Source organism: Zea mays, chromosome 5, assembly GCF_902167145.1.
Source record: "Zea mays cultivar B73 chromosome 5, Zm-B73-REFERENCE-NAM-5.0, whole genome shotgun sequence".
Classification (NCBI taxonomy): Eukaryota; Viridiplantae; Streptophyta; class Magnoliopsida; order Poales; family Poaceae; genus Zea; species Zea mays.
This window is the reverse complement of record NC_050100.1, coordinates 7,704,275-7,728,896: the sequence shown is the minus strand read 5'-3', so window position 1 is coordinate 7,728,896 and position 24,622 is coordinate 7,704,275. Positions and strand designations below refer to the sequence as shown.

At 42.6% G+C, this 24,622-nt stretch overlaps 4 protein-coding genes across 5 annotated transcripts; 3 read left to right on the top strand and 1 right to left on the bottom strand.

The window, feature by feature from the left end:
• Window positions 1-352: 352 nt before the first annotated feature.
• On the top strand, window positions 353-4,890 carry LOC100285074 (uncharacterized). Its single transcript, NM_001367201.1, has 4 exons — window positions 353-816; window positions 1,113-2,027; window positions 4,047-4,094; window positions 4,182-4,890. The coding sequence occupies exons 1-4, from the start codon at window positions 523-525 to the stop codon at window positions 4,617-4,619; spliced, it is 1,695 nt and encodes a 564-aa protein (NP_001354130.1). The 5' UTR covers window positions 353-522; the 3' UTR covers window positions 4,620-4,890.
• Window positions 4,891-6,588: 1,698 nt separating this feature from the next.
• LOC103625884 (protein NAR1) lies at window positions 6,589-12,005 on the bottom strand. 2 transcript variants are annotated; one of them, XM_008646283.3, is made up of 11 exons: window positions 11,431-12,005; window positions 10,673-10,755; window positions 10,422-10,575; window positions 10,070-10,256; window positions 9,479-9,605; window positions 8,832-8,982; window positions 8,696-8,745; window positions 8,258-8,429; window positions 8,032-8,158; window positions 7,832-7,923; window positions 6,589-7,076 (listed from the first exon to the last, which is right to left on the bottom strand). In XM_008646283.3, exons 1-11 carry the CDS (start codon window positions 11,551-11,553, stop codon window positions 6,924-6,926), a joined length of 1,419 nt encoding a protein of 472 aa, XP_008644505.1. In that variant the 5' UTR covers window positions 11,554-12,005; the 3' UTR covers window positions 6,589-6,923. The 2 variants fall into 2 exon arrangements, with proteins under 2 accessions (XP_008644505.1, XP_020393457.1); XM_020537868.3 differs by having other exon boundaries at window positions 10,350-10,575; window positions 11,431-11,956.
• Window positions 12,006-15,867: 3,862 nt separating this feature from the next.
• LOC100281821 (RNA-binding region RNP-1) lies at window positions 15,868-19,810 on the top strand. Its single transcript, NM_001154741.2, has 8 exons — window positions 15,868-16,083; window positions 16,202-16,323; window positions 16,457-16,535; window positions 17,701-17,775; window positions 17,858-17,926; window positions 18,317-18,651; window positions 18,841-18,964; window positions 19,481-19,810. Exons 1-8 carry the CDS (start codon window positions 16,078-16,080, stop codon window positions 19,499-19,501), a joined length of 831 nt encoding a protein of 276 aa, NP_001148213.2. The 5' UTR covers window positions 15,868-16,077; the 3' UTR covers window positions 19,502-19,810.
• Window positions 19,811-21,254: 1,444 nt separating this feature from the next.
• On the top strand, window positions 21,255-22,787 carry LOC103625883 (putative ammonium transporter 4 member 1). Its single transcript, XM_020537867.2, has 2 exons — window positions 21,255-21,877; window positions 21,963-22,787. Exons 1-2 carry the CDS (start codon window positions 21,308-21,310, stop codon window positions 22,785-22,787), a joined length of 1,395 nt encoding a protein of 464 aa, XP_020393456.1. The 5' UTR covers window positions 21,255-21,307.
• Window positions 22,788-24,622: the final 1,835 nt, after the last annotated feature.

Below are 24,622 nucleotides of genomic sequence, written 5' to 3'. Positions count from 1 at the left end.
TCATGTAATATATAGATTTTGTTACATCTAGAAAAGCTTGTTGTTAGGGAGTGTTTGGTTTATAGAAACTAATTATTAACCTATCTATTTTATTCTATTTTAATTTCTAAATAATCAAATATAAAAATTAGAATATTGTTTTAGTTTCCGTATTTGATAATTTAGGGACCAAATATCTCTTAGTATGTTTATATGTTTTACATAAATAGCACTCTCTTTGTTTTTTTATATATATGTGATATTTTTTAGTTAAAAATGAACTATTAGACGTTAAATATTTAGAAACGGAGGTAGTATATGTTTGAAAACAAATAAATGATGTTCCTATGTTTCGCTGAGAAGAGAGCCGACTCCTGCTCCTATTATCCGCCTCGCTCCTCAGGGCGGAGAGGAGGCAAAGAGGAAGGAAGCGCCGCGGGAGCGCCAGACAGACAGACGAACCGAGCACCACCGCCACTAGAAAAAGCCAGCCCAAAACCCTAGCTCCGGCGCGCCACCGCGCAGATCCAGTGCTCCCGCGCGATGTCGGAGGCGGAAGCGGCGGGGTCGTTGTCGAGGCGGCGAATGGAGGACGAGGAGGGGGCGGCGGCGATGGAGGCGGATGCGGCGCACAGCGGGAGGGGCGAGGCGGAGGATGAGGAGGTCGAGAGCAGCGACTACACGTCGGAGGACGAGGGCACCGAGGACTACCGTCGTGGTGGATACCATGCCGTCCGCGTGGGAGACTCCTTCAAGCAGGGCGCCTACGTTGTGCAGTACAAGCTCGGATGGGGCCACTTCTCCACCGTATGGCTTGCCTGGGACACAGTCCACTCCGTGCGTGCCCGAACCCCTTTCTCGATATCTCTTCGTATTCAATTCCAATGATTCGTGTTGTCGATCTGGATGCGGTTTATCCAGTTCGCTGCTGCTGTTCGCCTCTGCCCACCAACTGTTCGTTATTTTCCCAGAGAGGATACTAATGGATAGATTCGTTGATGACAAAATGATAGCTACTGTTCCATGTGGGATTCCCATTGTTCACGAAAATTCCGATTTTTTCATTCCCTGCTATCTAGAGATTCAGGGAGCATCTGTCTTGACGTTTGTGGAATTGTCGATGTTTTGTGCAGAGATATGTGGCGCTGAAGGTGCAGAAGAGCGCTCAACACTACACAGAAGCAGCCATGGATGAGGTCAAGATCTTGAAGCAGATTGCTGATGGTGATCCTGACGACTCAAAATGTGTTGTTAAGCTTCTTGATCACTTCAAGCACTCGGGGCCTAATGGTAACCATGTGTGCATGGTTTTTGAGTTTCTCGGTGATAACCTGTTGACCCTGATAAAGTACACGGACTATCGTGGAATTCCCCTTCCGATGGTTAAGGAGATATGCCGCCATGTGCTCATTGGCCTTGATTACCTCCACCGTACACTTTCTATTATTCACACTGACCTTAAACCAGAGAACATATTGCTTGTGTCTACCATTGATCCCACAAAGGACCCTCGGAAATCAGGCGTACCCCTAGTTCCGCCTTCAATGAGGACAGACGAGCCACCTCCTAAGGTGCCTGCACAATCAGGAAATGGTGGCCTCACCAAGAACCAGAAGAAGAAGATCCGGAAGAAAGCTAAACGTGCAGTTGCTGCAACTTCAGAAGGAAGTAGTGCTGTGGCATCTGCGGACACAGATGGGTCAGATGACCGAGGAGATCTGGGTACAACAAATGAGGGTAGTCCTAGACAGGATGGAGCTAAGAAGCGGGTGACACGAGATAGGCGCGGTAGCAAAGGGGCCAAGAAGATGATGGCAATGAAGGCTGATCTAAAATGCAAGCTGGTTGACTTTGGAAACGCATGTTGGACATACAAGCAGTTCACAAACGACATTCAAACAAGGCAGTACAGATGTCCTGAGGTTATACTTGGTTCCAAGTATTCTACATCTGCTGACATGTGGTCCTTTGCATGCATTTGCTTTGAGCTTGCCACTGGGGATGTGCTATTCGATCCACATAGTGGCGATAATTTTGACAGAGATGAGGTATATCTATTTTTTTTGCATTCCCTGTTTTTTTTTCTCGGACATCTATTGTACTTCTCATGGAACTGTATCCAAGAAAGAAAGAGAATCACCCGAATACCCGATTACAAGTGTACCCTGATCTAACTTGAACAAAAGGTGGTCTTGATAAACCAAAAAAAAAACTTCCATACTGTCTTGCAATAAACACAAAGTAATTTCTCCTCTAATGTAATTTTTTTTATGTCTAGCTATTCTGAAATATCATAACCAGCCATTGAACTAGAAGTGACTGAGTCTGTTCTGAAGAACTTGTTTTATTATTATATGACTTTGCTTTGGTTTCAGCTAACCCCCTTTTGGTTTGGTAGGATCCTCATCCTTACCCAGCAAATAGTAACAAACAAAAAAGGAACATGAACCTGTTTAAATTATGATATCTAACATGAATATTGAAATAAATGCAGTGTGCATCTTGTGTCATCTTTAACTACGAAATCAACTGGTTCTTTTTCTTTTTTCCTTAGTAATAAATCCATGATGTTTTCAATTTGGTTCCTGTATTTGCCATGTTTTTTGTCTACATCTTTCATGTACATATCCTTGGCCATATCTGTAATGACACATTTTAAAAACAAATTTGCGTCACCGACACTGAACATCTGTTAACTACCCACTGCAAAGGCACTTGCTTTGCTAGTTGGTGACAATAGGAGACAATGAGGGCACGACTGCTATGCAAGCAATCCTTCTTTGTAAGCGTGCAAGCAAACTATCTGATCTATTAGATTACGATCCAACCCCAGATACAACCATGGTTTGTTAGGGGTTTTTTATAAAGATTATTGAGCTGGTGGTGGAAGGGTTTAAGTGTTAAATGTGACCTACGGTTGGATCGTAATCTAATGGATCAGATGGTTTGCTTGCACGCTTGCAAAGAAGGACTGCTTGCATAGCAGTCATTGCCGACAATGAGTTTAGCCAGTTAGAGAAGATACAGCTTTAGTGGTTGATCTTTACTTTTCCATACCTTGTGTGCACAAATCTAAAATGCCAAATAAAGTAGACTGGAGATCCTTTTTGAAAAAAAGAAAAGAAAAGTACAGTAACTATTTAGTTTGTCGATATTGGGATGGCACACACAACCACATAAAGTATTACCCACTTTTACATAATATTTTCTACAATTTGAACTGCTGGTGTTTACCTTATACCTTCAGCATTTTTTTTACCATAACTACCTTTTGCTGTAGCTCCCATTTATAGAAGTTAGTAAATATTAGACTACACATGCTCTGTTGTTTTCAGCTTAGCCATCTATTAGTTATGGTTTATCTAGTTATGATGCTAGGATTCTAATCATGAACTACTTTGGCCTACTTATTACTTATTATTTCGAAGGATGCATTTGTGATAGATAGTTTTGACTTTTGAGGAAGCGTCAATTCCATATCTAAATTGCTTTCATGTAAGAAAAAGCAAAGTTGGTGTCTAAAAAAAGATTACAGAAGAACACGAAGTATAAATTAGATACTAATGAAGTGGTAGAGCTAGAAACTTTTTTTGTTGTTGCAATTTCTGCCTACATTGCTGCGCCTTGTTACTCCCTTTTAACTCGTGTTATTGCTGCACCCTGTTTGGGCAGAATGAGTTTTTGTTTGCTCTTTTCTGTATCCTGGTAGCAAGAAACGATGTTGATAGTAAATCATTTTTGACTTTCATATGGTATATGCCTATATGGTTTTGAACCACATGGAAAATTTTATTTGCGTGGATTGAGCAAGTTTGAATTATTTATCATTTGGGTTTTCTAGTTAATTGGCGTCTGCATTTTTTGGGGGGCATCAAATGCTGGTTACACTACAAATTAGCCCTTGAACCATGTAAAATTTCTACATCAAGGTTTCCTCATTTTAATAGATTTTTTGCATGTATCAAGTCTGTACCTCTAGACTGCGGTTTTGCGTTTTTTTGGGTGGGAAATGTGACTTCTCCCTTCCCAAGATGAAGTTATATTCTGAGAAATTCTTCACAATGCAGGATCACCTCGCGCTGATGATGGAGCTGCTAGGAATGATGCCTCGAAAGGTAAGCAGGGTTTCAATTTACTTGGCATAGTTCTTTAGCAAAGGTTGATAGTGTTCTTAATTTTGGTATACAACTCATGTTTCCCAGATTGCGTTGGGTGGTCGGTATTCACGTGATTTCTTCAATCGGTATGGGGATTTGCGGCACATCCGACGCTTGCGGTTCTGGCCTCTCAACAAGGTGCTGATGGAGAAGTACGAGTTCACTGAAATAAATGCTAATGGGATGGCAGATTTTCTTGTCCCAATACTTGATTTTGTTCCTGAGAAGCGCCCTACAGCTGCTCAATTGCTTCAGCATCCATGGCTTGATGTTGGTCCCCTCCGACAGCAACCTAAAACACGGCCAGAGTCAGCACGGAGTCCAGGTGATGGTGTTTCAGAGAAGCAAAAGAAAGAGAAAGAAGAAAGAGAGGCAATGGCCGTAGAGTTAGGGAACATTGCCATAGATGGTGCTTCTTCCAGGATGGCAAATGACCCCCAATCAAGCACAAATAAAACAACCGCTACCTCTTCTAAGAAGTGAGCTGCATTTGATTTCATGAGTTAAGCTGTAAAACTTGTTTTCATTCGAGAATTGCTCCATGAGTGGGAAACATATGTTTTTTTTTAGGTTTGAGATATGTTAGGATAGCTACCGAGGGAAAAGAACAGTAGGCTAAATATTTGTTGTATGGGGTTGGGTGGACAAGGTTAGATTTGTCGGGGTTGCAGTAACCCTAGCCCTTTTCTTTGAGAACATATTCTTTTGTACAATTAGAATCCGCGATTTGTTTAATGGTAGCATTGAGCAACTGGAAACCCGAGACGAGTTTTGCCTTATAGTTCTCAATGGGTCTAGCCTGAAATTTTCTGCTGGGAAATCGCCTGGAAACAGGATGTGACGCCTTTGATTGATCGCTGTAATGTTTTTACATTTTTTTTTTACCTTGTATATGCATCTCAGCATAGATTTAAACATGCGTTGTTTAGAGCATAAGCATGTACAACCTTATTAACTGAGGCGTCTATCGAAAGAGGTCTCTACAACCTTATTAACTGAGGCGTCTATCGAAAGAGTCTACACTACAACCTTATTAACTGAGGCGTCTAGGCGTCTATCGAAAGAGTCTACAGAGGGTCAATGATGTGTTTGGTTGGATGTACAAGAAAAGATACAGAGGGTTAATGATGTGTTTGGTTGGATGTACAAGAAAAGATAGAAAACGGTGAATCATAATTTCTATAGTATTTGAATGAGAATCATGTGGTGACAATGTCAAGAAAAGATAGAAAACGGTGAATCATAATTTTTATAGTGTTTGAATGAGAGTCATGTGGTGACAATGTAAATACCGGAGTAATTTTTTGTGTGGTGACAATGTAAATACCGGAGTAATTTTTTGTGACAGCGTAATTTCAAAAAATAAGGGAACAGTGCCCCCGTTTTGTCCTACTTTAATTTCAAACTAAACATAATATAAGTAAAACAAATTAAGAGACGTGTTATTCGTGAAAGGCCTATTTCTTCGTTACTTTCTATATTTAGGGTCCCTTTGGCAGGGCTCTGGCTCACGAGGTGAAGCGACTTCTTTAGATGAGCCAAAGCCATTCTGAAAAATCATTTGGCAAAATGGCTTATAGGTTGTTTTTCAGAAAGACCCTTGTATAGTTTGGACTGGTGGAAGGGCTATTGTGCGTGGCTAGGGATTGAGGGCAGGACCAAAAAAATAATTTGGACTGGTGGGAGGACTATTGTGCAAAAATGACGTGAGCTGAAGCCGGGTGAGCCACTTTTTTTGGCTCATGCCCTCTAGTTCATTTTGGAAAAACACTTCACTGGTGAAGCCATTTAAAAAAGAGGTGTTTGACACAACTTTTGCATGAGTCAGAGCCGAAGCTGAAAAATAAGCCATACCAAAGGGACCCTTATTGTCTCCTAACTATATTTATTATTTAATAGTTTAGAGTTGTATTATATAATTTTTTTAGCTGTCTCTAAAATATCTAGTTTGTACATGTCCACAGTGAAAGACTCGACCAAGTGCGCTAGACGAGATAGCTTAAAAAATATCCTACTCGATCGAGTGCGCTAGGCGAGATAGCGTAAAAAATATCCTACAACGGATGACTGCATGTGCCGCACACGAGCTGCGTCGTACGGAAGCTAGCGCTATACTGCACCGTGCATGGAAGCTAGCGCCATTATATGGAAGCTAGCGGGCACATGTGCATGAATGAGAATTAAAAATAATATAATAATTATTGAATATTTATAGTCGGCTAGTTACTTTTTAAACTAAATCACGATAAATAAAAAAACAGAGTAAATATACTAAATTACGATAAATAAAAAAGCAGAGTAAGTATAAAGTAGTTGATATAAGGTTAAGATATGAGGTAAATATGACTGCAGAGGATTATAGTATAAAAAATTTGCTGGTAAGAACATAATATTATTTTTAGGGTAGAAATTTAGTTCCTTTATTCTTTGAGCATTTAAAAACAGATATGGATAACCAACAAAGCTCGCATATCTTCCAGACAAAAAAAAAAACGCCAAAGGACGAGTATCAAACAATGAAAAGGTCGTCAAGACCTACTCCGTTCATTTTACACATTGCAGTTTAAAGGTTGTTTCCCGTTGGCAGCGTACAACATTAACTAGAAAGCAGCTGAAAACCTATAGGGCTAACAAAAACTTCTTCGCTATAATGCAAAAAAGGGACAAGTTTCAATTCCTGTATGACCAATATTTGCTTAGCATGGACAGGTCGCCATGTTTGTTCTGTGTGCAAGTCCCTCCTGGCTCTTGAAGAACATAGGAACTCCCAGTGCAACAAGAAACCTCTCACCAGTTCTGTAACTGTGAGGCCACACTCTTCACCACTGGGTGATATTCTGTGTGCAAATACTTCTTTGCATTCTCTGAACCAGGTTGCCCCAGCCATTCGTCATATAGTTTTTTCGCGATAGGGTTACGGAAAGGATCAGATATTAATATCTGGTACACAAGATACATAATTAGTGGAAGAACATAACTCGCATAAGGTAGAAGGTACACAATTCATGTAGGACTCTTTACCAAATTACATGTAAGAAAACACTGCAGTTATATCATATTTCCCACTTGATAATAAAACTATGGAAACAAATAAGAGGATAAATAAATAGCATCCCATCAAAAGTAAAACATGGAATATCATATATTGTTCAGCTCAGCAAAGCTACTGGGGATGGAATTGCAGCTCTGACAACTGAACAGACGTTTTACTTTTCCTCTATTGAAAGAGGCAAAATCGCAGTACGAGTAAAATCTGGGTAGCAAACCAGTGACGTTATAGCATGGTAGTAGCAAGCTAGCAACATTATACGAAGAAGCAAACAAAGCAAACAAAAGTATAATAAGCTACAACTGTAGAAGAGAATATAATAGAATAACAAGATCATCTATATCTAATAAATATAAAAACATTTCAAGAAATGGCTATAACTCTATGCCCTACATGAATGTGGATGACTCGGAGCGACATCAGAACAAAGATGCACCACAGTGATAAGCAAGTTGCCTTATGACTACCCTCTGTTCCAATTTATAGGTCGTTTTGGCTTTTCTAAATACATAACTTTTATTATGTATCTAGACATAACGTATATGTAAGTGCATAACAAAAGCTGTGTACTTAGAAAAGCCAAAACGGCTAATAATTCAGAGCAGAGGGTGGTACAAGAAATGTTAGGTTTCAGTTAGAAGCTTACATCTTGTGTGTACACACTCTCCAATTGCTGGATAAGTTCCTTGGCAGATTGGCCTTCAACAGGCTTTAATTGACCTCCCCCGTTCAAACAACCTGAAGAACAGTAATGAAATGCATCATAGAGCAAGATCCTACATTTTCGAACTTGTTTATTAAACCTAAACTTAAAGTATCATGCAAAGACATGCCATAACGAAGTACCTGAAGGGCACGCCATAACTTCAATGAAGTGGTATTCACATTTTCCCATCTTAATCTTCCTAACAACATTCTGCAGGTTCCTGAATCCATAACAAAGTGCAAACTTCAAAACAGGTTTGCCCTCCACCTGCTAGCACACGCAGCATTTGCTAATTGTTATACATACAATCACTCAAGCTAGGTGAAAATTACTGGTTTTCCATGATCATCAAGGGAATGAGTTTACCTCCAGTGTAATTTCACGAAAATCTGAATTTCGGAGGATTCTGAAGTCAAGAGGACCCTCTATTTCTCTCTTGTAAATTACATGTGCTACATAGCGAAAGATTGTTTCTGCATAGCCCCCAGAACCTCCAGAAACCCCATATAGATGGCCTTCCTCATCAACATTTGTTAACCTGGGTTATAATAAAGAAAAAATACATGTCAGCCCTGAGATAAATCGACCAGAACAGATAAAACGAACTATGGTACATTCAGATAGTATACAGACAGTAAATGATCATTACATGGATTTCTTTTCACAACATGTGGTTGGAATAAAATTAGCTAAAGTTTGTAGACAGAAGTAGCAGTCAAACAGATTATAACTATCTAATAGTCCTGTACTTGAGAAGATGAATGAGTACAGGCGCAGAATGAAACACCAAGCACATGGCCTTACAATCTGTCCAATGAAGATTCCTCTACTGTCTTGAAATCGATCGATTTGGACTACAGAAATATGCAAATCATAATAAGTGTCTCCCTTGTTTTTCAAATCCACAAACCACAAGCAAGAAAAAGAACCAAGTAGCAACCTGTATCAAGTCTAACACTTCACCAGTTGTTAGTACTGAATCCACCTCTGTAACTTCTTTACCATCTACTGAGAAAGTGAAATCATCCCGGACGGCCTCTAGCTTCTTGTCGTAGCAGGGCATCACAGTGACATGATATACATGATACGGCCTACATACATACCCCCAAAAAAGAGGTTATGACTAGAAGTCAAATACTAGAAAGTAACAGTACTATAAAGAATGAATATTGTCTAGCCTTCAGCATATAGAATACATCAGTAATACAATCTCCCATGATTGTTGGGCTTGAGGTACATCTATATAAGTTGTTGGGTAAACTGAAGTGGACTCAGTCGCTGGCTCTAAAGATGACCTACATCAGCGAGCCACTGCTATTTTTACAAAATATCTCCTGATGACAGGTCTCTTAAACCAAAAAATATATAGAATAGTTGGTGGGAGCATGCAGGTTTCCTATTAGAGTTCGAATTACTCACACAATTATTCATATTAAAAATAAAACAACATTTATGTCATTATAATTTTTGCAAACACATGATAGTACTGCCAAGTTGCATCGCATGCACCTTAGAAGGCAAGGATTTTTTGTCTGCATGAAAACTGATTTCAAGATAACACTATATTGAGCAGAGACAAATACTCACTTTAGACCAAGTCTCTCAGCCACATGGTGCTTAATGGCTGCACCAATTGCCTGTTGTGGGCTCTTTACAGATGATATGTAAGGTAGTATGTATGAACCAAGAGTCTTTTCAGCATAGCATATCCAACCTGCAAGTGGAAGAGGCTGTGACACATATTTTGTGAACAAATCGTGTACTTGTTTCGAAAGCAAATGCATAAAAATGTAGTGATATACATGCAAGGTTACAACATTTTAAAAACCTGAACTGCATTATGTAAGTATCCACTAGCAAAGTGCATGTACTTCGCTATGGTTTCTATTTATGCTTAAGTATAGAATATAAAACATAAAAACATGTGTTCTATTAGCAAGTGGATGTAAATGTGGGTTTAGAGCCAACAACCATGATTCAAATCCTCATTTATACATAATTTTAGTGTTTTTACAATTTACATGCTCATTTATACATAATTTTAGTGTTTTTACAATTTACATGTGGTGGGGAGGAGCACGACGACAGTGGAAACCGTGGAACCAGAAAAACTGGTGCTTTAATATAGTATAAAGATATAGATGTATAGATATGTCAAGTTCCCAACAAATATTTTACCCGGACATGCAGATGAAATCAGTGGAAGATTGGCTCCAGCTTCTTGGCCACTAGATGGTTGACTTCTCTGATACCGTGAAACAAATTCATTGCATGCTTCAATAAGAGATAGATCTCGACTCGAGCTTGTGTCAAAAACAGCCTTTACACCAATCGACTTGAACAAAGAAGTCAGTTTTCTGAGAACCTGAATTTAAAGGAGTTACATTCTGCTTTAGTTCTCATAATTGAAGTGCAAGTGTGTAACCTTGCAATAGTTTATTGAAAATAAATAACTCACGGTAAACACTTGTAAGAGCGTATCTACCATGATTCTGACAGGGGAATGGATATGGCAAGCCCATGTTGTTACCTGTGACTGAGAAAGACCAAAGAATGCAGCTAGTGATGCTCTTGACTGGGGAGATACAGATACAATAACAGCTTTATCAGAGTTTATACGATCAATGAAGTCACCCAAGCTTTGCTTCTCCAGCATAACCGTCTCTGCCGATGTTATACAACCACTAAGACAAAGATGAATCAGTCAGCATTGATTGAAATTGATCAGGTTACTTATTGACAACTGATCAAAAGAGTAAAAAAAGAAAATAAAAGAAAAACCTGCATGCCAGACAGTCTTTTAGTGAAATCTTGACTGCTTCTTCTGGAGGTTTTGAGCTCACTGTAGTTTCTTTCTGTTTGTTCTGTAAAATTTCTGTGTCAGGAATATGGGCAAGGGTTTGCTGGAAAGGCTGTAGATGATGAACTGACCCATGAAGTTCCAACGATGCAGATGTAAAGCTAATTGTTAGCAGAAATGAACATGGGTATATCCTATGCACTTTCAAAGTTGTAGGTTCTCAGCAAATGCAGCCGGTTTCATTGACTAGGCTGTGACACTCATCCTAATTGTTCTGATAAAAATAAATAAAGCTAGAAATTTCTTTCCTGAATCATACAAATGGTCGTTTTTGCATAGATGCAAATTATGGCGAAGCTATGCTGCCAGGAGTCTATTCTGTAACAAGTAGGGGTGTTGTTCTGCTCAAGTTTGGTAAAAAAAGGGGAGATAGTATTAGGCTAACATTTCATTGTAAAACTTTGAGATCAAGGTATTTGGTATCCTTAATGCCTACAGAGGACCACCTTGGCATTACAAAATGAACATGAGGGCTTTTTGTGTGCGTGCGCGCACGTGAGAGATGGACATGCGATTTCTGATCATCTGAAGATGCTATGTCCAATGGTCGCACATAACACCATATCAGGGTTCGAAACAAGTATGGCGAGTGAACTCAAACTGCACCCAACCAGCACTCGCCCCGGACACGAATACTAGGGTAAACAACGAAACCTGGAGGAGAGAGCTGTGCCAGTACCTGGGGGCGGCGGGAGGAGGAGGAGGTGTTCTTGTTGAGGGAGATGATGCAGTCCTGCGATGGGGCGATGAAGTCGTTGAGGTCGGACGCCTGCAGCGCCGGCGAGAACCTGCTCGACGACATCGTCGGCCGAGCGGCGCCCCAATCGGTTCCCGGACTGTGTTCGGCCCTGGGGTGGCCTTCTCCGCCTCAGAGATTCACAGAAACCAATCCGCCCTGGGTAGCTTGGGAACGGGCGGCGGCCGCCGGGGACCCCGGTCTCCCCGTATAGTATAGCTCCGCGAACGGGGCACGCAGCGGCGGCTGTTGCCTCTCTGATAAGCGCGGGGACGCGAGACGGAGGTGACGAATGAGGAGAGAGCGGGAAGCGGGCAGTTCGGCGCGGCCACACAGGTAGCTCCGCTCCGGCGTGGCGGCGAGGAGCTGCGGTGGATTGATTGATTTCACGGGGCGGCGCGGGGGCAGGCGGAGGGGGGAAGTTGGGCACTCAGGCTTCGAAATGCGTCGGGCTTCTGGTAATCTGGTTCGACCAGGCCATACGATAACTCGACCCGGGAACATTTTAGCCACACACTTTTTTTTATTAGTGGCCTAACATTCATTTTGAGAATATCTCCCACAAATCTGGCAAAATCAAGTGTACATTCACTTTTAGTGCTTATTTGATAGTCTCGTATTCACCTTAATCCATTTGTATTGAGATGGATTGATATATAAATTAGTTTAAATTACACTTTAATCCAACTCAATACACGTGGATAAATAGGAGAGTATCGAAATAAGGTCTTAAGGCGCATTCAGTTTGAAGTCGACTTGCAATCCACCTCTAGTTGAACAAGCATTTAGCTGAATCGATCTATTATAGCCCGAACATGTCCAAGTTTTGTGGTCTCAGGTATCCTCTTAGGCCCTGTTTGGGAACAAAGTTTTTGAAAACCACAGTTTTTGAAATACTACAGTATACTTTAGTCATGATAATACCGCAGTTTACAATACCATAATTTTAGAAACTGAGGTCCAGACCTAAGTTTAGAATACTTTAAAACAATTATAGTATTTGCAATACTTCAGTTTTGAAAACAGATATTTTAGCCACCTTGTCAAACACCATTCTGTATATAATACTACAGTATTTGAGAATACTGCATTATTCTTCTAAAACTGTGGGAAAAACTTCACTCCCAAACACCTCCTTAGATTCTAGAAGGGTAGCATTATCTTTCGTGGTTTGGAAGAAAAAAAGAAGCGAGAGTGTCAAAGTATATATGATAGATTGATGTTGAAGAAGACGAGATAGATATCGATTCCTCATGTACTACCTTTTTGTATAGAGGTGTAAACAACTAGCTCTTCGCTATCTCGCCACAGCAGACGCTTGGTTGATGACGCCGCATCAGAGACCAAAACAAAAAAAAACACGAGTACGCGACGACCATGACGATTTGGTTGACGACGCCGCAGCCGCAACTCCGGGTCTCGCGCTCGCAGGTCTCGGCTTCCAGGTTCGGTGGGGGGCCGCCGCCTTCCCCGGTCTGGCTGCCTCGATGGGATAGGCAGGGGCACATATTTGGCTTCCAAACTAGACGAGGTTCCAAAGAGAAATTTAGATAGTGTTTGGTTGAAGAGCCAAGTAGAACGGAACGGTTCCGTCCCAGTTTTGTTGTTGTTTGGTTACAAAGTAACTAGAACGGAATGGCTCCAATTAGGGAATATTCTCCTCAGATTCGGAACCATTCCGCTCCAAAAAATCAATGGAACGGAGCCGCTCCGTTCCAATCCCGCTCTCACAGTCACGCTCCGTTCCATTCACTCTGCAACCAAACAAAAAACAGAACCGCTCCGTTCCAGATTACCAAACACAGAATAGAGCGGCTCCGTTCCTAGAATCAGGGATGGAACGACTTCGTTCTACTTGGCTCCTCAACCAAACACTACCTTATAGTTTTGCCGCTCTCAGTTTTAGATTTTTATTATTATGTTATCCTGTATCTATGACTGGTAAAATCATCCATGTCTATAATTTATATACCGATAACATATTGATGAAGCTCACAAATGATAATGACAAAATTACCGATATCTCGGTTCCAAAGGACGACGACCCACAAGAGTTTGATGGACTTTTGATGTACTTTTAGTGAAATAGCTACGGAATTTGATACGCTTCTATCAAATATTGGTGCATGCAATGGGTCCATCTTGTCATGAAGCTAATAGCAGTAGACAAATATATTTCAGCCTTGACAATTTGCAGTAAAACGACGATGTGCCCGGAAAAAAGAAGAACAAATCCAAGGATCCATTTATCCAATCGAGGTGCCAAGTGATTCTTCACTTTAATCCGGCTTCTAGCAAAAAGGTTTATTTGATGCCATTGCTGAAGCTTTGACCTTTTTCCTTTATATTTTCCTCTTCTGATGGGGAAACTAATGTCACAAAGAAGAAGAAGAAAAACACGCCTGACTTTCCAACCCTAATTTGAAACAATGTCAAATTGCATTGCGATGATTGCTTGTCCCATATCAAACTAGCTTGGCTCTTTAATGCGTTCTTGTCGTATGTTATTGTTATTTGGGAATGCAGTTGGCATTTCTTGGCTAGGGATTTTTGAGATGGGAAATTCCCGAAAACTGAAGCCAAAAGAACATCCTTCATCCTCCTCTAGTTCATTTGTCGCGACACAACTGCAGGATTCTACGCTTGTCAATGCATTCCTTTACTACCATGCTATGAGCATGCTCCTAGGTCACATCTGTTGTCATTAAAAAAATACAGGACGTCTTCAATGGCAACGGTAAAAACTGTCAAGGAGTATAAAATTATCGAACAAATACTACTGGTAAATACTGCTGTACTCCGTAGAGTAGAAGTTTGGGACACTAAAAAGCTAGAAAAAAATGAAACAACACTGGTTTCTAATATTTTTATAGTGTTTTTTGTGTCTATATATTACAGTTGCAGAGCCGGATTTAGGGGATGTTTGGTTCTATATCTATGGGACCAAAAATTGACACAATTTTATGTCATACTTACCTAAGATGACTAAGGTTAGGCATTCAAAATCTATGCCACAGTTTGCCACGTCTAAGTAAATTTTGCCACACTTTTAACAGTCATTGAGGAGTGAGACCTACGTAGCAGTAAAAATTTTTGTCACAACTGTGGCTTCAAACCAAACACATACCTAACTTAGTTAAACTTGTCTATCTTTAAATATAGCAAACTGTGACAAGTTAGACAGCAAACTAAATAAACCTTAATCCGAAGCGAAGCGGTCAAGAAGCACGAGACTCAACAGTTTAGCCACGGGACACCCTACATCCACATGCATCACGCATCTAGGTGCGGAAATCCTTTGGCACAATTCCGTGGTGACCTGTGGGGAGCAAGAAAGCGATTGGTGTACCACATGACCTCGACCGAGGCGGCCCAGCGGGCCTAACCACCATTGCCTACACCTAATCACCGTCGTCCCTGACGCGGCACCCAAATCAAATCAACAGACCCACGCGCGTGAGCCCACCACGGCCCCGCAAGGCCCGGAATGAGATGGGCCCACTCTCACCCACTGATTGGCTGGACCAGTCGCGTCAGAGTCATTACTCAGCACAGTTAGGGCCCGTTTGGCACAGCTCCAGCTCCTGATTCTAAGCGAGGATCTGGAGGAGCCGTGCCAAACGGGTATTTTTTTAAACTGATTCTCGTGTGGAGCCGAAAGATCGGGAGTCGTTTTTGTGAAGAAAGGTGGGATCTAAAAAAACCTGCTCCACCCTCCCTTAAAACAGCTCCTCAACCAACCAAATATGGACCTCCCCTTAAAGTTTGATTGAAATTACCCGCAATTGCCATTGGACAAAAACATAACGAGCCAATTTATGGATTAAACATTTGAGACCATTTTATGCACTACTATGATGGGAATATTTTATATGTTATTGTTTCATATTTTTTTCCCGTATATGCATCCTACTTATTAGTTTGTAATAAAGTTGAACTGTAAAGAGTAAAACAGACAATCGCCACAGACCACCAACTCTCAGAAGACAAGAATCAGTTTACTTGCCAAACAGTTTTTAAAATGATTCTGATTTTCTAGGAGAATCAGGAGGATCAGCTCCTCACGAGGATCAGGATCTAGAGCTAAAGAAGCAGGAGCTGGAGCTTTACCAAACGGGCCCTTAATGTCGATAATTGATTCCTTTCGGAATAAAAAAAATGGTTTCACGGGTCAGCAGAGATGGCGCCGTCGCCAAGCAAACTCAGCAGCCAGCATGTCGCCCAAGCATTAAGACCAGGCCTCGAAACTACCGTTCTGCCCCTGTACCCTCTTCACGGGACCGGCGCTTGGCGAGTCTGGTGCCGAGGGTGGAAGGGGAATTTATGTGGCTGTTTTCGTTATTAATTTTCACTCGGCCACCGAGGCAGCGAACGGCTCAAGAAAAGAAAAGTAGCGGCAGCAACCCGCGGCGGCGACGAGTAACCAACCAGGCCACGCCATTGCCAATCGCCCGAGCCGCCGAGCACCAAGGAGCCCTGCCTTGCCCAGCCACAGAGCCCTCCTCCTTCCCCGTCTCCCGCTGCGGGCTCTCTGAATTCGGCGGTGGTTCATTTGTCCGCTTCTTCTGAGCTCCTTCTCGGCGCCGCGCTATGGAGGTGAGCGTTTACTAGTTCTCTTGTCAGGCGACGTCAGCGGCTTGTGCTGGGGATTTGGGAGGGTCGTGTCGGTGATGGACCTGACGCGTTTCCGTGGTTGGAGAACTTTCGTCTGCAGGAGATGGGAAAGCGGGCGGTGCGGACGGTGCGGGTGCGGAACATCTCAGATCTGGCGACGGAGCGGGAGGTGCGCGAGTTCTTCTCCTTTTCTGGCGAAATCGAGCACGTCGACATCAGATTGTGAGAACCTCTTGATCCCTTTTCTCCGTTTTTCTGCCTCTTGTTTTATTTTTGATAGTCGCTTTTTTTTCTCCCCTTTTCGGCTTGTTTTTGGAACCGCATTGTGATTTTGGCCTCTGGTCGGTGGTTGCAGTGATACAGTGTCGTCGGGGAGGACGGCCTACGTCACATTCAAAGATCCCAAGGCGCTCGAGATTGCGCTTCTCCTGTCGGTATGGCTTTGCGCTTGCGCATCAATTGGTCTGACATGTTGAGGGGATTTTTTTCTGTTTATTTCGTTCTGGTGTTTGTAGAATTCGTATTCTATTCTGAATGTATTTTCTGGGCCACTGTCATTATGTCTGTTACGCTTGGGGTTATGCAGCATGCAGGTGCTATAAGAGCATCTCTAAAAGACTCTTTATTTTTTCTCTCTATTTGACTCTTTATTTGTCTCTCCATAAATATTAAACTATATATATAACATCTCATTCCAACAGACTCTCCAAAATGTAATTTAGCTTGGCTAGCGAGAGTTGCTAGCCAAATTTGGCTAGTGAGAGAGTTAATTTAGAGAGCCAGATAGCTTAGCAAGTTAAATGGCTACTCTGTTGAAGAACTATTATACTATTAAGTAGCTAAAATTTAGTTTAACAAGCTATTTAGCTAGTCTCTTGGAGATGCTCTAATGAGCCAAAATCTGTGTCGGTTGCTTCGACCATAGGAGTTAGGGATGGAGAGAAAAACCCAGATGTTTTGGTTTTCGTGGTGAATCACATATAAGTATGCATGTAGCTGTCACAGAATCCGAGCGTCCTTGCACATGCTGAATTCTTGACTGATCTTTTTTACTATATATAAAACCGATAGAAAAATGATTGTTTAAATTTCTTTGAGCGTATGCCATGTGCTTCCTGCACTGGCAATCAAATGATGGTTGGAGATCCTTAGGTCATTATTAAATTCATTAGAAGGCCGTTGAACATTGGTTAATATGCAAAGAGAACAAAGATATTTATTATTTTAGAGCCTGCTTAATTTGACACAGAATGTGAGAAACAAAATAGGTTATAGGTTTACTTTGACTTCAGATTCTTTGACTTTGTGAATATGTCATCTTTGTAAGAAATAATCATGCAAGATATTTCCATATCTGCCAGCATGCGTACAAGTCTACATATGTGCATCAACTACAGATGACAATCCAGTTTTGAAATAGTCTTTGCTGCAGTGGAGAAAAGTTGTTCCTGTTGGCATGTGTTCTAAGTGAAATACATTGCAGTGTCGTGTCTTTTCTGTTTGCATTGCAACATGGTAGTTTGATGGTTCTGCAGTATTGCCAAACAAATAAACACTGATTGCATTTTTCTTCATTTCATGCTACCATTGTCTTTCCAGGGAGCAACAATTGTGGACCAAATTGTGAACATAACCCCTGCTGAAGATTACATCTACATCCCTGTTACTGAACAAGTACACTACTAAGCTAATTAGTTTACGTAAATGCAATTGGTCCTTATTTTTAACTGAGATATATATTTTAAAAATCATGCAGCAACTTATGGTCCATGAGGTGACAAGTAGAAGTTCAGCTTCTAATGCAGAATTGGAGTACTCCTCAGAGGTGCATTTGTTTCCCAATGCAGTTTTTTTACTTCTATTCTTTTTCATAGTTAGATCATGAGCCTTTCATCAACTAGGGGGTTGGGGCATAGTGAGAAAACGTTAGCAAAAGCATCTCTTATAAAAGGTGGCTGTAGGGAGTGCAACATCTTGTGATTTTTAACTGAATACTGGCTGCATACCTGAAACCCTTTCCCCACGGAAAATTGAATAAATAAACTGGAGCCTATCTGCATGTATATTATTTGGGATGTTTTATAATGTTTGCAGGTAAAATTGTGTACCTAAAAAAAATGCAAAGTGTTTTATGGCTTTATCTCGCGTTATTTCATTCAAATTGTATTAGCTGGCAGTTGTTATTATTGAAAAGTTCTCTTGTCCTGCTGTATAGGCCAATGTCAGTCCCAATAGCCGTGTCTATGTGAGCAAGGCCCATGATGTCATGACAAATGTGATTGCAAAGGGTTCAGCAATGAGACAAGACGCAGTGAACAAGGCTAAAGCATTTGATGAGAAACATCAATTTAGGGCTAATGCATCAGCGAGGATCAATTCCTTTGATAAACGTGTTGGCCTTTCGGAGAAGATAAACAATGGGATATCCGTTGTCAATGAAAGGGTGAAATCAGTAGACCAAAGATTGCATGTTTCTGATAAAACAATGGCTGCATTGCTGGCTGCAGAGCGCAAGCTAAATGATACAGGCTCTGCTGTGAAAACCAACAGGTCTCTTCTTATCCACGCTTTTGTTAATGCTTCAATAATATACTTTAAGCATACGGCTTAGAATTTAATTACGGTTCTCTTGTACCTTCGTTAATACTTGCACACTTTGCTGTACTTGAGGATCCCTTTACATTCATGGGTTTCTTTAGAGTATTGCTAATTTCTTCTAGTATTTTGTCCAACTTGCAGGTATGTGTCTGCTGGAACAAGCTGGCTGAATGGTGCTTTTAGCAAGGTCGCCAAGGCTGGTCATGTTGCTGGCTCAAGAACCAGGGAGAAGTTCCAGTTGGCTGTGTCAAATCTAACAGCCAAAGTAAGTGATAACTGATAATTGAGACTGTTGCTTGCTGCTCAGTAATAAATATGTTATAGCATAGCATGTCCAATAGCTTCAGATTGCAGAGTGTATGTAGCTTTGGTAGCTAAGTACCATCGTTTCCTTTTCTACACTCTGGCTGATATAGCATAATTTGTGCCATGAGCCCATGAGTTGATATTTACTTAACATGATCAGCTGAACAGCATATTTGCACATATATATAGTAGAACTGGTCCTGATTCTTGATCAGTCAGGAAAGCATTACCAGGTCAGTGGCTATCAATAAGTTAATTAAAATTGTGATATTGAGAACAAACAATAACCAGATGTAGAGTGCTACTAGAACAGTTTGTCAATTTGGCTGTGAAGTTTTGAATATCCATGATGTGCATCTACATATATGTCATAAGAGACACTCTAGGGAGCTCCATTTATGAAGTTTACTGAGTTGCAGTTTTATATGCTTCACACACTTCTGAAACATACTTTTTCTCTCTCTCATGAAAATAGGGCCCTGCTGTTGTTGCCTGAGGGGGATGCTGGTTATGGAAGCTCTCTTTCTGAGGAAATTCTATTGGAAGTCCCTGTGCAAAAGCATTTCCTTTGATTGTGTGGACAGTGTGGAAAATAACTGTGTTTCAGTGTTATCTTGTCTGTCTTTCCTTAGTTGCAGGCTGTTCGGTGATTCTTTTGAGGTTTGGTGTATAGATGCGTTCAGTTTTTGGTATTTTAGAACCCCATTCTTTTAGTGTTGAAGTTAAATTGATTATAGGTGATAGTGGCATTCTATTGTATTGACTCAATCTATGTGGATTCTTGATCGTTGACGCCTATGCTTCACCGCTTCTCCCAAAACTGTTGCTCCAACTGAGAAATTTGAATAGAGATGGCAACGGGTACAAACCCGCTGGGTTTTGCCGTCCCAAACCCGTACCCGTGAAAAATATCTATGCCCATTAAAAACTTGTACCCATGACGGGTTTGAGATTTTGCCCAAACCCGTACCCATCGGGTTAGTGGGTACCCATGGGTTACCCGCGGGTTTCATCTCCAATATACTTGTTCTTCTCATAATCAATAAGTATCATAATGATTAATGATATCATGATCCAAAATATATGTAATGAACAACAAGTTCATGATTTGGTATAAATATTATTAGTATAGAGAATAAAATACAAATAATAAGTTGTATAATTAAGTGACCTTGCACTAAGTTATCCATCCACCACATATATAACACTAGTAAAAACTATAATAGCAAGCAAGCAACACTCTAACCGACTACTGATATATTCACCAATTGATAAAAATTATGAAGTAAATAAGGAATAATAAGTTTGTTGTTCGTTTATAAAATAAAATGACAATATGCACTAGGTTTGGTCGGGTTTAAAAAACCCACGGGTTCACGGGTTTGGGTACTATAGGAACAAACCCGTACCCATAAACCCGTCGGGTATATATTTATGCCCATTAACAAACCCATGGGTATGAAAATTGACCAAACCCGTACCCTAATGGGGTAAAAACCCATCAGGTTTCGGGTACCCATTGCCATCTCTAAATTTGAAACTCTCTATTCGTTTTTTTGGCATGCCATAAAGTTTGAACTAGGCATTGACATGAGATCCCTATCGAGCTGTAAATAAAGAATGTTGTCTAGGTTCGGCCGTGGTAACTTTTTTAATGGAGGTCTATGTTGTCTACACATGGCACCTACATGTGGTGTTGACTCGATCCAAGTGAGGTTACTCGACGAATTGGGTGGCATCCATAAAACCAAACTGGCAACCTTTTGTGCTACAATTGGAGGAGCGAAAACAAATCCATATATGCTAAATCTTCATAAGAAACCTCGCCATTTGCATGCAGGACAGCCTTGTGAGTTTGCGATGAAGCTGACTAACTTTTTCAGAGCACAAGACTGGTTCAAGCATTTGGTTCTTTGGTCCTACACTGTTCATACGATTTCAATTCACTGCAGCCCGGATGCAAAATTCCCGGCAATAACAAGAGACCATGCGCTAATTGTGGTGAATGGGTATCACTGCAGCAGTGAAAACCACCCAAAAACGCAGACAGTTTCAGCATCCAGCCAGCCACACAGCAGAATCTCATCGTTCAAAGTATCTGAAGAATTTGCACGTCTTCCGCTCCTCCCTCGCAGACCTTTCCGCCCCTCCATTCCTATACAGTAGCTCTCGGGCTCTCGGCCCATTCCGCCTGGCGACTGGCGTCTGTTTGATTTCTCCTTCTCCCTGTGCCCCCGCGGACGCGACTCGCGCGAGCACTGCACTCGCCCGACCGCGTTGCCTCGATCACCCGGCCGCCGAGATGGCGACGGAGGCAGCGCCGGAGTGGCTTGACAAGGGCGACAACGCATGGCAGCTGGCGGCGGCGACTCTGGTGGGTCTGCAGAGCGTGCCGGGGCTGGTCATCCTCTACGGCAGCATCGTCAAGAAGAAGTGGGCCGTCAACTCGGCCTTCATGGCGCTCTACGCCTTCGCCGCCACCTTCGTCTGCTGGTGCTTCTGGGCCTTCCGCATGTCGTTCGGCGACCGCCTCCTCCCCTTCGTCGGCCGCCCCGACCTCGCCGCGCTCGACCAGGCCTTCCTCACCCAGCAGGGCTTCGCCGGCGCCTACCCGGCCGCGACGCTCCTCTTCTTCCAGTTCGTCTTCGCCGCCATCACGCTCATCCTCGCCGCCGGCTCGCTTCTTGGCCGCGTCAACTTCCGGGCGTGGATGCTCTTCGTGCCGCTCTGGCTCACCTTCTCCTATACCATCGGGGCGTTCAGCCTCTGGAGCCCCAACGGGTTCCTTTTCAAGGCCGGCGTTATGGACTTCGCCGGCGGATACGTCATCCACCTTTCCTCCGGCATCGCCGGCTTCACCGCCGCCTACTGGGTAACTGCTGTCTACCTTTCATGCATGCATGACTGCATATGTTCCGATGTACAGAACCTTATATACAACTAATATCGATCGGCAGGTGGGTCCGAGGACGGCCAAGGACAGGGAGGCGTTCCCGCCGAACAACATCCTCCTGACGCTCGCCGGCGCGGGTCTCGTGTGGATGGGTTGGACGGGCTTCAACGGCGGCGCGCCGTACGCCGCCAACATCGACGCGTCCCTCGCGGTCGTGAACACGCACCTGTGCGCGGCCACCAGCCTCCTGGTCTGGCTCTGCCTCGACTGCCTCGTGTTCGGGCGCCCCTCCGTCATCGGCGCCGTCCAGGGCATGATCACCGGCCTGGTGTGCATCACCCCCGCCGCGGGGCTGGTGCAGGGCTGGGCCGCGATGCTCATGGGCGTCGCCTCCGGGAGCGTGCCGTGGTGCACCATGATGGTGCTGCACAAGCGCAGCCGGTTCCTGAAGCGCGTCGACGACACGCTTGCCGTGCTCCACACGCACGGCGTGGCGGGCAGCCTCGGCGGCGTCCTCACGGGGGTCCTCGCGGAGCCGCGGCTCAGCCGCCTCTTCTTCGGCGACGACCCCCGGTACGTGGGCCTCGTGTACGCCGTCAAGGACGGCCGCACTGCCGCGGGGCTCCGGCAGGTGGGCATGCAGCTGGCCGGGATCGCCTTCGTCGCGGCGCTCAACGTCGCCGTGACGAGCGCGGTGTGCCTGGTCGTCGGGCTGCTCGTGCCGCTACGGCTCAGCGAGGAGCAGCTGGCCGCCGGAGACGACGCCATCCACGGGGAGGACGCGTACGCGGTGTGGGGCGACGGCGAGACGTACGAGCAGTCTGTGCACGGAAACCATTCGTATCCCATGACGTCCAATCCCATGTCCAAAGCCGACGAGATGATATGATCGCGCTGCGCACGTATATACATCTCGGATGTAAGATCAACACGAATGCTTGTTAGTTAGTTTTTTTAGAAATATCTAGATTTACCAAACGCCTGTCAGCTTATAAAAATTACTTTAGTCAAAATCGTCCAAAATTAACATAAACACATAATCGATCGCGTTGGTGTAATAATAGGAAAACCATCACTTCTACATTTTAAACTCTATAAACTCTTTCATCTTCCTCCGTACATAATCTTCACGATACTTAGATTTTTTTTTACAACTAGATTTTTCTCACGGTAGAAAAGCTCTTTAGAAAAAAGTTGAATCAATCAGAACCTTAATCGAAGGAAGAAATCTCCCTATAATTGTGGTCTCTACACACACGATATATAAATGAGGCAGCAGAAGGCAACGCTTCCACCAACCCTTACCACCATATGAGAAAAGTTCTAATCTGTCACCGATAATTATCGATATCCCTGTCCACGGTCCTAACACTCGTCCACGGTCCTAACACTCAAATAGGAGAGGAACTCAACTTTAGGGTCATCGATGACTACGTCCAACATCCACCTCGGTCCCAAAGATAGACCTCCTCTGTCTACCTCTCCCTCTCTTCAGAGGATATCATCGGAATAAAGAAGATACACTTGTAAATATATGGCAAAGATCCCAACAATTAGGAAGATATGTTTGTAAAGATAAAGTTTGACTTATATGGAACTCAAAATCGTCTCGATCACAACTAGGTAACTGACTCGGTGGCTATTAAAGAACCGGCTCGAGAACGAACTCGTGCCACAATCGGAGGAACAATCCTATTCCATTGATTATGGCCCTCGAGCTCACAAGCGTTATAAAGATGCAAGCAGGGGCTATCACGGAAGCAAACTGTTAGTTATTTGTTCTCAAATGTTGTGAATCAAGAACAAGGCAACATAATTATTAAGTATTAGAGAACTTCGTCTTCCGAAGCATTATCTCCTCATGGACATAATGATCATCAGACGACGATAATGAAGGACATGCCTTTATCATCTTATAGATAAACAAGAACGCAAGGAAACGAAAACAACCATTGATTCATTTGTATTTGTATTCCACAGAACATGTACAAATATTAACAAGATTTGTATTACAATGATACATTCGACTTGCTCGAAAGTATTGATGCGAGAGCGATTACAAATCAGCGTGAACAGTACGGTGCTACTGTTCATCTATTTATAGGTACGAGACGCAAACCGGGTAAAAGTACATTTATGTCACTAATATTCACTTATAATCGCAATATAAGTCATTAAAAACTATGTGGTTTTTTCCCCTTTGGTCAGCATCATCATCATACTTCATCATCATTAAAAGCAGAAGCTGTCAATCTGGCGATAGCTTTGGCGTTTATTCTTATCATCCTTAGATCATATCTTCATCTCGTATGCCTTTATCATAAGGAAAAGACTTCCATCCTAAAGACGAAGCTCCATTTAATAGCTTATGCCGAAAACAAATGGTTAATTATGTTTTTGAGAACCTTCGGAAGAGAAAGACCCCTAACACAAACACTTCCTATGCTCCCATAAACTTAGCTGCCACATTCATTAGATACCCGATCTCTCTCTAGCGCATAGTGATCAGAATCACCAAACCGTAGCCATGGTGTCCGTAGAAACCAACATTCCTATTTTACCGGGAGCCACCGACACTTTGTCCCAAGGCCCCACCATGCAAGGAGAAGGAGAATCGAACTGGGACGTGGGTGCTCAACTTCCAAATCCTACAATGACTCTGACTACCACTATCCACCTCTTCCCCAAAGATATGCTACATATGTTCCTTAGCTCTCCTCCTCT

Coding starts and splice junctions, on each gene's coding strand:
- LOC103625884 (XM_020537868.3), bottom strand. CDS start 11,553: ATGTCGTCGAGCAGGTTCTCGCCGGCGCTGCAGGCGTCCGACCTCAAC. Junction 8,746..8,831: donor AAGTGTTAGACTTGATACAG/GTTGCTACTTGG, acceptor ATATTTCTGTAG/TCCAAATCGATCGATTTCAA. Junction 7,077..7,831: donor AGAGTGTGTACACACAAGAT/GTAAGCTTCTAA, acceptor CTTGTGTACCAG/ATATTAATATCTGATCCTTT.
- LOC103625883 (XM_020537867.2), top strand. CDS start 21,308: ATGGCGACGGAGGCAGCGCCGGAGTGGCTTGACAAGGGCGACAACGCA. Junction 21,878..21,962: donor GCTTCACCGCCGCCTACTGG/GTAACTGCTGTC, acceptor ATCGATCGGCAG/GTGGGTCCGAGGACGGCCAA.
- LOC100285074 (NM_001367201.1), top strand. CDS start 523: ATGTCGGAGGCGGAAGCGGCGGGGTCGTTGTCGAGGCGGCGAATGGAG. Junction 2,028..4,046: donor ATAATTTTGACAGAGATGAG/GTATATCTATTT, acceptor TTCACAATGCAG/GATCACCTCGCGCTGATGAT. Junction 4,095..4,181: donor TAGGAATGATGCCTCGAAAG/GTAAGCAGGGTT, acceptor CATGTTTCCCAG/ATTGCGTTGGGTGGTCGGTA.
- LOC100281821 (NM_001154741.2), top strand. Junction 16,324..16,456: donor GAGCACGTCGACATCAGATT/GTGAGAACCTCT, acceptor CGGTGGTTGCAG/TGATACAGTGTCGTCGGGGA. Junction 18,965..19,480: donor TGTCAAATCTAACAGCCAAA/GTAAGTGATAAC, acceptor TCATGAAAATAG/GGCCCTGCTGTTGTTGCCTG.